This window comes from Panthera tigris, chromosome A2 (assembly GCF_018350195.1).
Source record: "Panthera tigris isolate Pti1 chromosome A2, P.tigris_Pti1_mat1.1, whole genome shotgun sequence".
NCBI lineage: Eukaryota > Metazoa > Chordata > Mammalia > Carnivora > Felidae > Panthera > Panthera tigris.
Window position 1 is genome coordinate 13,131,533 of NC_056661.1, and position 15,098 is coordinate 13,146,630.

At 55.5% G+C, this 15,098-nt stretch overlaps 1 protein-coding gene and 1 non-coding gene across 2 annotated transcripts in view; both read right to left on the reverse strand.

Moving 5' to 3' along the window:
• Positions 1-2,221: 2,221 nt before the first annotated feature.
• On the reverse strand, positions 2,222-2,330 carry LOC122236789. Its single transcript, XR_006215042.1, has one exon. It is a non-coding gene; the product is annotated as a U6 spliceosomal RNA (small nuclear RNA).
• Positions 2,331-11,013: 8,683 nt separating this feature from the next.
• The window catches only part of UNC13A (unc-13 homolog A), a 52,887-nt gene continuing 48,802 nt past the window's right edge, over positions 11,014-15,098 (reverse strand). Inside the window, 3 exon segments of the mRNA XM_042977060.1 lie at positions 11,014-11,323; positions 12,858-13,017; positions 14,001-14,093. Coding sequence (XP_042832994.1) covers positions 11,023-11,323; positions 12,858-13,017; positions 14,001-14,093 — 554 coding nt within the window. The 3' untranslated portion in view covers positions 11,014-11,022.

Below are 15,098 nucleotides of genomic sequence, written 5' to 3' on the forward strand. Positions count from 1 at the left end.
CAATACTTAAAGGTTCTCAAGATTCTCAAGCCCTTGGAGCGCGTGGGCACCTGCCCAGGCCTTTTACAAAATAACAGATAGTGTGTGATCCTCGCGGAAGAAGTAGAACGTAAACATGAGATAAGATTGCACCCAGTTTTTCAGCAATTGTCTTTTTTTTTTTTTTTAAAGTTTATTATTTTGGGAGAGAGAGAACGCGGGCGAGCAGGGGAGGGGCTGAGAGAGGGAGAGAGAGAATCCCAAACAGGCCCCCCCGCACTGTCCCCAGCGGAGCCCGATGAAGGGCTCGATCTCACGCACTGTAAGATCACGACCGGAGCCAAAGTCGAGAGTTGGAGGCCCAACCGACTGAGCCACCCAGGTGCCCCTCGGCAATTTCCTTTTGAAATGTCACATACCGCGGACACTCTGATCAGTGCAGACGTCTACCAGTTCTCTTCTGGGTCGTCACGTACAAAGTTCCGCGATGGTGGGGCACCTGGGTGGCGCAGTCGGTTAAGCGTCTGACTTCAGCCAGGTCACGATCTCGCGGTCTGTGAGTTCGAGCCCCGCGTCAGGCTCTGGGCTGATGGCTCGGAGCCTGGAGCCTGTTTCTGATTCTGTGTCTCCCTCTCTCTCTGCCCCTCCCCCGTTCATGCTCTGTCTCTCTCTGTCCCAAAAATAAATAAAAAACGTTGAAAAAAAAAATTCAAAGTTCCGCGATGGTGACGGACCGTGCACTCGGCCGGTCCAGCCCCAGAGCGTCCCGGCCCCACTGAGAGCGGTGTTGTAGGACACATCTTCCTGCTGGAGCTCGTACTTCAGTTGGGTGAGTCGATACAGGTGAAAATGCTGGAAGAATGGGTGTGTGTGTGTTTCCTCGTGCGGCTGCCATATTCACTCTTCTCGTTAAGTCCTGACCGTTCGCCGTGTGTTTTTTCGGAGGCGGGTGATGCGAGCATATTAACCAATCCCCTCTCGTGGAACCTCGGAGTCACTTCTCCGGTGTTCGGGTTACTCGGGGTGTTTCTAAATCTTACTTTCAGATCCACCCAGTGGATCTCAAGTGGGTGTCTTTGTTCCTCGGGGACATTTGGTGATGTCTGGGGACGTCTCTGGTGGTTACGACGGGGGGTGGAGGCTGTTACTGGCATCTGGTGGGTAGAAACCAGGGACGCCGCCGAATGTCCTACAATGCACAGGGCGGCCCCACGAGAAAGACTGCTTTGGCCCCAAAAGTCCACAGTGCTGTGGTTGAGAATCCTGCACCATTCCATTCAGCGTCTTGGGGACAGGAGTCTCTAGAAGGGTCTTTTTGTGTGTGTGTGTGTGGCATGAAGGGAAGTTTCCTTTGCTTTGAAATTTCTCTGGTTAAAACATAGATTCTCAGGCTCTGCCGCCGGATTGAAAGGGTTAGAAGCTTAGAGGTGGCGCCTGGGAATCCCAGTTTTATCTTGAATAAAATCTCCAGGAGAATCCTATCCTTCCTTCCGAAATATGTATATTTCCATGTTCCCACAGATAACGCGTATATATCAGAAGGTACATTCAGGGGGCGCCCGGGGGGCTCAGTCGGTTAAGGTTCTGACTTCGGCTCAGGTCCTGATCTTGGGGGTTCGAGCCCTGCATTGGGCTCTCTGCTCTCAGCAGTGGAGCCCGCTTTGGATCCTCTGTCCCACCCCCCTCTCTGCCCGCTCCCTGCTCTCTCTCTCTCAAAAAGAATAGAAATTTAAAAAAGAAGAAGTGAGGGGCGCCTGGGTGGCTCAGTCGATTGAGCGACCGACTTCAGCTCAGGCCGTGATCTCACGGTTTGCGAGTTCGAGCCCCCGTGTCGCGTTCTGTGCTGACAGCTCAGAGCCTGGAGCCCGCTTCGGAGTCTGTGTCTCCCTCTCTCTGCCCCTCCCCCACTCAGGCTCTGTCTCTGTCTCAGAAATGAATAAACATTAAGAAAAAAATTTCTAAAAGAAGTTATATTCAGAGGTCTGGAGTCCGTTTCACTTGAGGACAGTCAAGATGTCAGAAGGCTCGCTTCCTTCTGGAGGATTTAGGGGAGAATCCAAGTCCTTGTTTTTTGCAGCTTCTGGAGATCGCGGGCGTTCCTTGGCTCACAGCCACTTCCTGAATCACATCTCCTACTCCTTCCTCTGACCTTCTTCCATCCCTCTTACAGGGAGCCTTGTGATTGCCTTTAGGGCCCACTTAGATAATCCAGGAGACTCTCCCACCGTCTCAAGATCCTTAATTACGTCTGCAACGTTCCTTTTGCCATCTACGTGCATCCTTGTGCAGGGGCCGTGCTAATCTTCTCTGTATCATCCCAATTTTAGGATACGGGCTGCCACAGAGAACGCTCCTTTTACCATTTGAAATACCATTCACTTTCGGGGCAGTAGGACGTGGGTATATTTGGTACAGGACACTATTCAGTCCTCCACATTCCCCTGTAGCATGCTGTAATTGCGGCTGGGTCTGGGGATGTATCATCACTTATTATGTATCAAAAATGTAGCATATCAGTCAGGATTAAGGGTGGGAAACAAATGAAGAGGTCTTTTTTTTTTTTTTAAGTCAATTATATGCTCAGTGTGGGGCTTGAACTCATGGCCCCAAGATCAAGAGTCCCATGCTCTACTGACTGAGCCAGCCAGGCGCCCTGAAAAACCAGTTGAAGTCTTAAAAAAATTTTTTTTAATGTTTATTTATTTTTGAGAGAGAGACAGAGCGAGGGAGGCGGGTGGCGGGAACAGAGAGGGAGACACAGAATCCGAAGCAGGCTCCAGGCTCCGAGCTGCCGGCACAGAGCCTGACGCGGGGCTCGAACTCACGAACCACGAGATCATGACCTGAGCTGAAGTCGGGCGCTTAACAGACTGAGCCACCCAGTCTTTTAACAGAAAGGGTTTAACACAGGAAACTCTGCTGCTGTAGCCTGAAAGCAGCCGCAGACTGCACCGAATGAGTAAATGGATGAGCGTGGCCATGTGCTAATAAAACTTTATTTACAAAAACAGGCAGTGGGCTGGATTTGGCGGCGGCAGGGGGGCGGGGGGCGGGGGTGGGGATAGTTTGCCAACTCTTGGTGCCCAGGAGCGGGACCAGGACTGGGCCTACAGGAATGATCCTGCAGAACTTGCTCACCAGGGGAACCGAAGCTCCTCGAAATCAAGGCAGAGAGTCAGATGGGCCTTGAAACCTCCCACGCTGGGCACACACCCTGTATCTGTGATCCAGAAATAGAATGCCGCCTTTGCCTCGGCCACAACTGCTTTCCGACGCCCTCCAAGCCTGACACCGGACAAGGGGATGCACCTTCCAGAACAGCAGGTGTTTCCATGCCTGGCAGCTGGCAGAGCGAAGGGGAAGCAAAAAGCAAGACAGCTCTGGGTCTCTTCTGGCCTTCCAGACTCCCGCAGGCATCTGCGTCAGTGGACCTGAGCACGCGCCCAGCTGCGGGGAAAGTCCGTGAGCGCGGCGACAGCTCGGCAGCCTCCGCCTGGAAAGGGGCTGAAATCGGGGCGGGTTCTGATGTCAACCCACCACGTCCTCCTCGTTTCCCGCTGTACGTTATGGCGAGGGTAAGAATGATTGGGTAATTGTAGGATGCATAATCATGGAGCCTATTATATGTAATTGCAGGATTAGGAACAGAGTAATTATCACGCAGTGTAATAAATTATGTAATGAAACGGAATCGTACATGGATCATGAATCACATAATTGGATTACACCCTCCAGGAACCTGGTTATCTTACTTACGTTCCCTGGATGGTCCCGGCAGGTTGGCAGGTGGAGTGATGAGAGGGTGTGGGTAAATGGGGTGGGATTAGGGTAGATTAAGGGGGGTTGGGGGGAGAGCAGGAGGACAGGGTGAGGTTGGGGCTGGGGCTTCAGGTGACAGGGGCGGGTGGGCTGAACACGGGGATGGTTGCTGAAGTTTAGCCCAAGGCTAGGAGAGGTGAGGAGAAGCAGGAGGGGAAGTCGAATAATGGATTAATTAGGTCAGAGGTATCTGCCCAGCTGCCTGTTTTTCTTCTTAGTGTTAAAAATTGAGGGAAGCCTGGGTGGCTCAGTCCGTTGAGCGGCTCACTTGGGCTCAGGTCATGATCTCACGGTTCGTGAGTCCGAGCCCCGCGTCGGGCTCTGTGCTGATGGCTCAGAGCCCGGAGCCTGCTTCGGATTCTCTGTCTCTGCCCCTCCCCTGCTCACACTCTGTCTCTCTCTCTCCCTCTCTCAAAAATAAATAAACATCAAAAAAGTAAAAATAATAAATAAAAATTGAGATGAAACTCAGCATAAACTTAGCCGGGCGAAAGCTTACAACCCCGTGGCATTTAGTACGTTCCCAATGTCGTGCAGCCGTCACCACCATCTGCCTCCAGAACTTCTCTATCTTCCCAAACTGGAACTCTATCCCCGTTAAAGATGAACCCCCCCATCTCCCTCCCCCAGCCCCTGGCACCCCCCCCATTCTACTTTCTGTCTCTACAGATTCGGCTACTCAAGGGACCTTCTATAAGTGGGATCACATTTATATGTCCTTTTGTGACTGGCTTCTTTCACCCAGCATAGTGTCCTCAAGGCTCATCCATGTCGTAGCCTGGGTCAGGCCTTCCTTCCTTCTTAAGGCTGAAGAATATTCCAGAATGTGGATAGACCGCGGTTTGCTCATCCATTCATCTCTTGATGGACATGCTGGGTTGCTTCCACGTTTTAGCTATTGTCACCCATACTGCTGTGAACACGGGGGTACAAATATCTCTTCAAGACCCTGCTTTCAGTTCTTCGGGGAATGTTCCCAGAAGCGGAATTCCTGGCTCACCCGGGAATTGTATTTTTCAGCTTTTTAGGGCCCTCCCGATCGTCTCGCACAGCGACTTGCACCGTCTTCCATTCTTACCGGCAGGGCACCCGGGTGCCAACTTCCCCACACCCTCATCAACACTTGCTGGTTTCTTTCTTTTCTTTTTTTTTTTTTATGTGTGTGTGTGTTTTTTTAACGTTTTATTCATTTTTTTGAGAGACAGAGCGCAAGCAGGGGAGGGGCAGAGAGAGAAGGAGACGCAGAATCCGCAGAATCCGAAGCAGGCTCCAGGCCCTGAGCTGTCAGCACAGAGCCCGATGCGGGGCTCGAACCCACAAACTGCGAGATCCCGACCTCAGCTGAAGTCGGAGGCTTAACAGACTGAGCCACCCCGGCGCCCCAAGACTTGGTTTTTCTCGGTCAACATCACACTAACACTTATTCCCGTCCTTGGTCGGAGAAAAGCCTCCTGCAGAGAGAAGGGCAGGAGTGAGCCCACAGGTATGGCCTTGGCTACAAGACTCGGTCGATCCAGAGCCAGCCCGTTCGGTTCCCACAGCACAAGCAGCAACGTGAGCCCCTCCCCGCCGCCCTGCCCCCGCTCCCAAGCCTTGAGGGTGACACGATGGACCCCACGTGCTGAGGGACTCGGGGCTGAGGGCTGAGCACCTTTTGTAGTGAGCAGCCAGCAAGCCAGCCCCCTCTGTCAGGGAGCGAGCGAGCGAGCGAGTAGTTATGCAGAAGACACGCTGTGTAGACCGTGTGCCCAGCTACGGAAACTGCCGGGCGTCAGGGGAGAGGAGAGAAGCTTTGCAGCCCGGCGCAGTCAGCAAAGACCTGCAGGGGCCCCGGTGGCCTGCGTCTTCTGACACGACGCAGACAGTTCTGGCTTGGCCATTTTCACTGCTGTCTAATACTCCCCCGTGTGAACCCCCCCACCCCCTCCAAGGCTGCTTCCGGCCTTCAGGCCCAAGTGCAAGGCTCCCTGAGGGCGTACTCGGAGGAGAGCTTCAGGCCTAGGTAACGCCGCTGCAGGTCCTGATTTTAGCTCTTTTTTTCTGTCCCTGGTAGCTCAGAGCACTCAGGGAAACCCGCTCCCGGTGGCCGAGCTCAGGGCCCCTGCCCTGGCCACTCAAATGCGGAAGCCACCCCAGATCTTAAGAGCGGGATCCTCAAATTCACCCAGGAAACCCTGAGCTGGGTGAGGTTCCGTTTCTGCCCCCTGGTGGGATGGGGGCTCAAAACAGAAATTGAAAGGAGCTGTAGAAAAAGGAGGGTTTGTTCTCTGCATATGCGAGCTTATGAAATGAGATTCTTACCTGCTACGTTCGAAAAAACAACAACGGACAACAGACGGGGCTGTAGGTTGAAGATGAGGGTGTCCCAACTTGCTTGAGCTAAGAGCGACAGCTACCGCATGAATGTCCTCGGTTCAGATCCCGCCTCTTTCCTTCTCTGCAGTATCTTTTTTTTTTTTTTTAAGTTAGTCCCCCCCCCCTTTTTTTTTTAACGCGTATTCAATTTTCAGAGAGAGACAGAGCGCAAGCAGGGGAGGGGCAGAGAGAGAGGGAGACCCAGAATCCGAAGCAGGTTCCAGGCTCTGAGCTGTCGGGCACAGAGCCCGATGCGGGGCTCGAACCCACGAACCGCGAGCTCATGACCTGAGCCGAAGTCGGACGCTTAACCCACTGAGCCCCCCAGGCGCCCCCTTTTCTCTGCAATATCTTGAGTCGCGTTCGTGGGTGGGAAGTGTGTTCAACAGCGTGTGTGTGTGTGTGTGTGTGTGTTAAGTGCTAGGCTGTTTTTGTTGTTTTTGCTGATTCGGGAGTGAAAGGAAGCCACCACACGTCTGAGGCTTTTCGTTTTTTTCTATTTTTTTTAATGTCTGCTGTTAATAAAATATTTTTACAGAGACCAAAAAGTCAGAATAGTGCAAAACATCTCAACACCATGCATTCATGACCGCTTCTCGTTGGTTTTAAACGTTTGTTCCAAGTCACGTATTTACAGAGAGATGGGGGCATCTGTGCTGACGCCAGACCAACGGGATGGAATTAAAACAAACGAACGAACAAACAGCATTTTGATTTCACATTTGCAATCACATGCTAAGAGAAGGTGTGTGGAGGAATGAACCCCCCTGGACTGCGTGGCCGGGTCTGGGGGGGGGGCGGTCTCAGGGTGCCGGGGTCAGGGGTGAAGCGTGAGTCCCCCTGGCCGTGTGGCCTGGGATGCGCAGGGGACCCTCCGCCTGTGACCTGGGTCTCGAGAGAGCCACCGCGGTTAGGCAGGGGTTGGGGAAGGGGGAGGTCTTACTCGACACCGTCAACTTGATTTCTCTCTTTAAAAAAATAAAAGGCAAAGAGAAAAGCAACACGTGTCAGCGAAGACGACTTTGGTCCTTGACAATTCTTAGGAAAGGACGTTCAGGGGGCAGGCGGTGTCGTGATACGAACCCGAACCCCCAGCGAGCTCCCCTCCCTCTCCACTGGGGCAGCAGAGTGTGGGGCGACTCTGGGCTGTCCCTGCCCTGCCCCGCCCCTCAGTGTCCCCATCTGCAAAACGGACAGCACAGGGTGTGGGGGACAGAAAGGTCTCTGAGGTCCCAAAGATTTCTAGTTGGGTGTTAAGTTTTTTGCATCTCTGATGGGGTCACGGGGAGGTGTCAGGCTCTGGAGACTGAGAGGGATTGCGGGTCAAGGCCAGGCACCTGCTCGTGTAACATAAATCCTTCCAGGCTGGACCGGGGAGAGCCAGAGAGACCGGTGGGTTCCTCTTCCTTCTAGATCCCTGATTTCCCTTTCTCCCCACCTCCGAGTCTCTCTCTCCATCTCAAGGTCTCTCTGTGTCCTCTTACCTTCTCTCTCTCCTTCCCTCCTCTTCTCTGTGTCCTTACTCTGGGCCACTGTCCCTCGTGTGGGGGAGGGGTGGAGGAGGAGAGGGGATCGGCTCTGTCCAAGATACAATGTCGCACTCCCCCTACCCGACTAGGGGCCAGCCCTACTCCACCCTTTCCCTGACCCCTGGAAATCTAGGGCCAGATCGTGGCATGAAATGGGTCCGAACGCAACCCCTAGGCCTCACCAGGGCTCAGAACTTCGGGCCACCCCAGGTGAGGTGGTGAGTGGCCTTGGGGAAAACCCTGCTCCTCTCTGAGCCTTGTTCCAATACAGGAACTTCCTAGTTCCAGAGGCTTCGGGCCTCCCAGACTCCTTTCCTTTCCTCTCTCCTCCTGGTCTGCTCTCGTCCTCTCTCCCCCGTGTGTCCTGCGACCCAGTCACAGGCTGGCTGGAACGCCTTCTGTGTGCCCAGGTCTATGTGGGAGGGGAAGGTTGGTATGGCCAGACATGGATAGACACGCAGGTGGACCCTCCACCCCAAGACCGTTCAACTAGGCATACCCTTCCGTCACCCCCCTGTGCCCGGTCTGTGCTGGGTGAACTTGGGGCTGTCAAGAGGCCTCAGACCCCAGTCCGGGGGGGGGAACAGGGCCTGTCCCATGACATCAGGGACAGAGGGGTGGGGACGGGGGGTGGGGAAGTCCTGAGGAGGAGCAGGGAGGGTTTTCTACAGGACAGGATATTGGGGATGAGTCTTGAGGGATAAATAGGAGTCCCCTGGGGGAAAGAAGAGGGAGGAAATTTCTAAAACAGCTCTAGCCTGGGAGTCAGGGGAAAAAAAAAAAAATCATTCAACAAATACTCCCTGAAGCTCCCTCCATGTGCCTGGGCTGGTGCTGGGGAACTGGACACACACACACACACACACAAACACACACACACACACACAAGCAGGTGCGCGCACACGCGCGCGTGCTCATACATACACGCGCACACACGCAGGCCTTGACCAGAGACTCCCAAGGATCTTTTGGGAAATAAGTGGGCTCACTCAGGCAGAAGCTCAGCTCCCCCTTTTCTTGCTGGTCACCCATAGATCCCGCAGGGCTCACCCCAAGACACGTTACCTCCCCTTTGGCTGTTGGCTGGTGTTCTCAGTCCACCTCACTCCCACCCCCCTACCCCCGTGGCCAAAATTTAAAATCTGCCCCTCAGTCCATGTGACAGAGATTCTCAGCTCCCCCCCTTGCCACCTCCCAGCCTGCCCCTGGCCCCTGCCCCTCCCCCGCTGTCCTGTATGAGAACTTGCAGCTCAACCTCTGGTTCAGAACCTTCAGTCACCCACAGCTGCCGAAACTCAGGGGACATATGCAGCACCTCCAGGTAACGCAGGAAATGGTGCCACTTCTCCCAGACTCGTCCACGTGCCGGGAAACCATCAGTATAAACACACAACTCCCAGCACCTAGGATTTGCACATGGCCTCCTTAGAAATGCCAGACCCTTGGCCAGGGCACAGCAGGAACAACTGTACCCATCAGCCCTGGGCTCGTCTAAGGGGTGGGTTTTTGTTTTTTCCTTTTTACTCTATCTCCCAAAATCTTTCCAGGAATTAATTTCAATATCCCGAAAGCACTCTGTCTCTCCCCCAAACTGCATTGGTCCATTCTCCATGAGGTAGCCAGAGGGAGCTTCTGACGCCTGAAATCCAGACTGTTCTCAGCTTTAAGATCTCCTGGGGCTCCCCAAATCCCTTCGGGTAATATCAGAACTCCCCAGAGCAGCACACAAGGCCCTGCCCGGTCTGATATCTCTGCATGTCTCCCCGACATCAACACCTTCTCCCTGTGGTCCCCCCCGCCAGCCACAGTGGCCTCGCTGCGTTTCAAACCTGCCCACCTCAGCCTCCGCACCTACGGTTCCCTCTGGTGCTTGGTCAATCTGGCAGGAAAAGCAAACGGCCCATAAGCACCCGTCCAACATGGAAAAGCAGATTCTGGGCAAAGACAAGCCGTGACAAACTTTACCAAAAGATTCTGTCTCCGTGAGCTAAAATGGGGAAACTTGACTCTGGCCAGATTGCCCCACCAACGCCTGCTGGAGGAAGAGCTTCAGGCAGGTGGAGGCCCCACCTGGGGGTATCCTGTGGCGCGGTGCCTGAATGAATGAATGAGATTTTGGAGACTAAGCTCCGAGCATGTTGGTATATTTACACACACACACATATATACACACACCTAGAGTTTCTGGTCTCTTTCTCGCCTGCCTGGAGAATTCTGGGAGAGGAAGAAGGGGTTGGGGGGGGGGCGGTGCCTGGGTCCAGGGAGCCCCAAACCCTCACTCTTTCTTGGTGGGAGGTCAAGAGTTCTCAGGGAATCTTCCCATCGGGTCCCAGGGGAAGGGCTGAGGGCTGGGGTTTTGCTTGGCAGCCAGCCGTGGGAGGGGGCAGTGGGGGCCTTGGCCCAGAACCCCCATCCCTTGTAAGGAATGGGGGAGGTCCCCTGAGGAGGGGTTAGCAGCAATGGGGAGCTGTGTCGGGTCATCCGATTTCAGCCCACCCTTAGATGGGGCACACAGGCCAAAGGGAGTGGGGAGAAGGTGTGGCACTGGGGCCTTCAGCAAAGTCTCGAGCGGCTCTCTGGGCCGCAGTTCTGCCATCTGTTAAACGGGTGGGTTCAACTCTATGCTATGAGGATGGGTACGTTGGGGGAAAAGGAGAGGCAAACCCCCATGGGGAAGTGGGGGCAGTGCGGGTGCTTCAGAGCCGTCCACTTGGCCCCCAGGGTTTGGGCGCCCGAGGGCGCATGTGCTTTTGAAATCCCATCCTCCCCTCCCTCCCTGTTTATTTTTTGCACAAACATGAAAAGACACTCTGGTCCAACCTGGGCCCTCCAACCAGCTTTCTAGTGCCTCCAACCCCTAGACCACCCCAGGGGGCGCTCTAGGAAGCCCTGCCCCTTGCCCAGGGCCCGCCCCTCCAGGGAGCTGAGAGTTTCATACTTGGCAATTGGTCTCGGGCCCCAGGATTCGGGGACCCATCTTATGGCTTTTCCAGGGGACAGGAGGCAGGGTCTCCCCGTACCAGAGCCCCAGGACCTGGCCTCCTCCACAGGTGGGCAGGACTCCCTCCCATCCCAGCTCGAAAGGTCCCCTAGGCGCTGGGGACTTGGCTTCTGGTAGGGGATGTGGCTTCTTCCTTCATCGCGCCCTAGGGCGTGGCTGCTCGAGGGGGCGGGGCGTCGTCCGTTCACCAGTCCCTAGAGGTGGGAGCTAAGTCAAGGGCGCAGGCGCACTCAGCCCTCCGCACCAGAGCCCGGAGACTCGGCCTCTGGGAGGTCCCAGCGCACAGACGTCGCCCCGCCCCGCGCGCAGGCGCAGTGCTGCCCGCCCGCGTGCCCCGCGCTAGGGCGCAGGCGCCGCGCCGCCCTCCTCGGCGGAGCGCGTGTCCGACTTGAGCTTGACGAACTCCTTGGCCACCTCGTCGTTGCTGCGCTGTGACAGGATGCGCAGCACTGTGAGGCCCGTGTCGTCCATGTGGATGCGGCGACCCAGTGGCAGCCAGCAGGCGGCGCTCCCGCGCTGGGCCAGCTCCCGCAGCTGCAGCACGGCCAGCCCCACCGTGCGGTCCTCGCGCGCGAAGCAGTAGTCCTTGACGCACACCTGCAGCTCGTAGCACTCCGGGCCCGCGTCCGCGCTCAGCGTGCTGCGAGGGGGCGGGGCGTGAGGACAGCCCCGCCCGCCGGGCCACCACCCCCTCCTGCTGACCCCGCCTCCGCGCCGGGCAACGCCCCCGAGGGCTGGGCCCCGCCCCGCCCCCAAGTAGTGTCTCTGCCCCGTCACTCCTTCCTCCCTTCTAACCCCCACCCCACCTCCAGCCCACAATACCGCCACCATCCTACTTTCAGCCGAGGGCCAAACCCCGTCCCCACCCCAGGTGACACTTTTCCCAAGACACCCTGGCGAGGCCATGCTTCCACCCCGTCCAAAGCGCCCACACCTTTGGCCCGCTGAGCTGCTGCTCGCCACCCTGCCCCAGACGCCACGCCCGGAAGCCCCTTTACCAGGCTGCCACCTGAACTCCGGTTATCTCCTTGGCGTGCCCCACCCCCATACTTCCTAGCCCACCCCTCTTACCTCTAAGGAGATCTGTCCGCGCGAACTGCTCTCAAGCGTCACCGTGAGTGACCCGCCCCACACTCCAGCACGTCTCCCCCTACCAGCAGGCTGTGTCCCCAGTGATGCTGGGCTTCTGCCCCCAGGAGACCTGCCCTAATGGGCTATGCCCACACCGCTCCCTAGAAACACCCTCCCAGGCTGCATTCCTGCCCCTCAAGGACTACCAGCCACCCCAGGAGACATTTGTCCCCCAACTAGATCATGGGCCTGCTCCCAAGCATTGCATCAGGTGACCTACCACTCCAAAATCCTCTGACCAAGAGCCCTCTTCTTGTCCTTCAGGAGTCCCCACCTCTCCCCTGTTCTGATGCTCCCTTACCCCTCTGCATTTCTGTCCCCCAGGAACAGCCCCCTGCCCCCACTATCCTGCCCCAGCGAGGTTTACACCTGATCTAAATGTCTGCCCATCCCAAGTAATACCCTGATCAGACATATTTATGCTCCCCAGGTCATCTGCCCCTCTGGACCCTGGATGCTTCTGACTAAGCTCACTCTTGCTCACCAGGAAGTCCCTTCTGGATGCGACCCCACCCCCACCCACTTGACGGGCATCCCCATGCCCTGGACCACGGTCCACTCCTGTCCCCCAATGCAGACTCCTCCTGACCTGCCCCAGCAGCCCTGACAAGGCTCACTGCTGACTCCAGGACACCTGCCCCCATGGCCCTGAGACCCTCACCCACACGTTCCTTGCCTCATCATGATCGCTCATGGCCCTTAACCAGACCTGAGTCTCCAACCCCAGAAATGACCCTGCCCAACATGCCCCCTCTGCTCAAACTTCCCTTCCTCTTCACAAGCCTTCATCAACATGTTATATCACATTCACTGCCTCCCCTGGGAACTGCCTGTCTCCCAAAGTGGTTACCCCCATCCCCTCGCCAGCGTCACTCCTGCACCAAGGCGCCTCGCTTCCCCGGGCCCTCACCTAGGATACGACCCCTCTCCTTCCTGCACCCAGATACCACTGGCCCACCAGACTTCCCTCTGGCCTAGCGGGCCCTGAAATTCACGCAGCAGATGGCCCCTCCCCGTGATCCCCCAACCAGCCTTAGACTCACAACTGGAAGCTCTCGTTGTACTTGGGGGCCCAGCTGTTGTTCTTGGATTTGGTCGCAAACTTGCGTTTCTTGTCGCTGAGCTGGGGCCCGATGATGTTGACCTCGATGAATGGCCGGAAAATGCCAGAAGTCTGCCACTTGAGGTCATTGGCCGCCACCACTGTCGGGGGGGAAGTAGAGGGTAAGACTGTCAGGGTCCTCTCTACGCAGCTGTGGTTTTCAACGCCTGTCTGAAAAGCCCCAGTCCCCGCAATATTCCTACAGCTAAGTGCGGCCATGTGACGAAGTTCCAGCCGGCGAAACGGGAGAGGAAGTGATGTGTACAACTTTCAGGTTGGGGCTTAAAGGGCCGGGAGAATGCGCTACACGTTCTCCTTCTCCTAGCTGCAGGCTGGGATGCTGGTGGGTACTGAGTCCTTTGGTACCTTATGGAGGAGGAAAACATTAGAGATGTAAGTGGAATCAGAGAAGGTAGGGATCCCCAACACTGGAAAACCTCCACATCATCTCCGGGCTGATTGTCCTCGGAGTTAGAGAAAATCGCATTCTGTTTTGTTTAAAATTTTTTGTAATGTTTATTGATTTTTGAGAGAGAGAGAGTGTGTGTAAGCAGGGGAGAGTCAGAGAGAGAGAGAGAGGGAGAGAGAGGCACAGAATCCGAAGCAGGCTCCAGGCTCCGAGCCGTCAGCACAGAGCCCGACATGGGGCTCGAACTCACCGACCGTGAGATCATGACCTGAGCCCAAGTCAGACGCTTAACGGACTGAGCCACCCAGTCACCCCTCGTTCTATCTTGTTTAAACCAGTGGTATTTTAGGCCTTGGTTAAAACAACCGAGTCTGTTTTAATCTAAAAATAAATAAATAAATAAATAAATAAATAAATAAATAAAAGCCAACAAAAAGAAGGCTGAGCGGAGGAGGGATGGAGAAAGTGGAATTCAGTCCCATCACACTGTTTGTACCCCTGGATCCAGCCATGCCTGAAAGAGCTTTATTTCTGGAATTGTTTAGTTTTATGAAATCTTTTTTTTTTTTTTAATAACAACTATTTTTCTTGATTAAGCTCGTCTGAGGGTGGTTTCTGTCATAGGACTAGCGAATCCTGGAGAGGGCACTCTCCCTCCCAACTCAGACTACTCACCTTTCACAGTGACCTTGTGCTCCCCGGTTCCCGGATGAGTGAAGAGCTCGACGTGGACTGAAACTTCACCCACAGGGTCTTCCACACCCGAGCCTGGGCGGGGTAGGGGAGGATGCTTGGCGTGAGCTCCATTCCTCCCACCCACTTAAGGGACCTGGACCACCTCCCACCCACCATGTGCTGGCGGCACTGGGCCATCAGCCCTGACAGGGTTGGCACTGAGGGTGGGGCTGGGATGGCACGTGGTCTTAGGAGGCCAAGAACGCTGGGTTCTGCCCCTTCACTGCCTTGCTGTAGGGTCTCAGGCGGATCTCTTAACGTCTCTGAGTTTAACGCACCTGCCCCCCATTTTTCTCAGGCCAGTGATTGCCGCCTGGTCGAAACTCATCCTGGCAACACCTGACCCCCTAGCTGCCCGGGTTTCATTTTCTCCTTTGGGTTGTCACAGTGCCAGACTGTTCGGGTTCCCATCCTGTACACTAGCTGAATACACCAGAGAATCTGTCCCACCTCCTTAGCCTCCATCCCGTCCCATCCCCCACCATCACATGCCTGGACTATTGCAGTAGCCCCCTTCTGAATCCTCTTTTCTCAGTACACCGGCCAGAGAAATCCTATTAAGTTAGGTCACTTCCCTCCTCTGCTCAAAAGCTTTCCATGGCCTTCCGTCTCACTCTGAAATGATCGAAGTCCTTTTTGTGATCTGCGAGGTCGCTCCCAATGTGTCCTCGCTATTCCCTGGCCTGCCTCGTTTCTCTCCACTCTCACCCTCGCTAACTCTGCTCCAGCCACGTGGGCTTCCTCGCTGCTTCTCCAAAACACTGCGATAACCCGACCCGACCCAGAGTCCTCACTTCTTCTGAGGCGACAGCTTGCAGGCTATCTTTTCTCTCCCTCCCTCAATGCCATTCCTCTTTTCAATAGAGAATCTCAAGTTTCCATCGAGAAATACCCCCACACCCACCTCAGATCTTGGTATGGCTAAATGAACCATGGCTGCCCAGAGCATTCCCTGCCCACAGTTGCAGTGATTGGCTCCGGAATGGTCATGTGACCCACGCTGGGCCAATCAGAGTTAGCTCTGGGACTTTGGCTGCA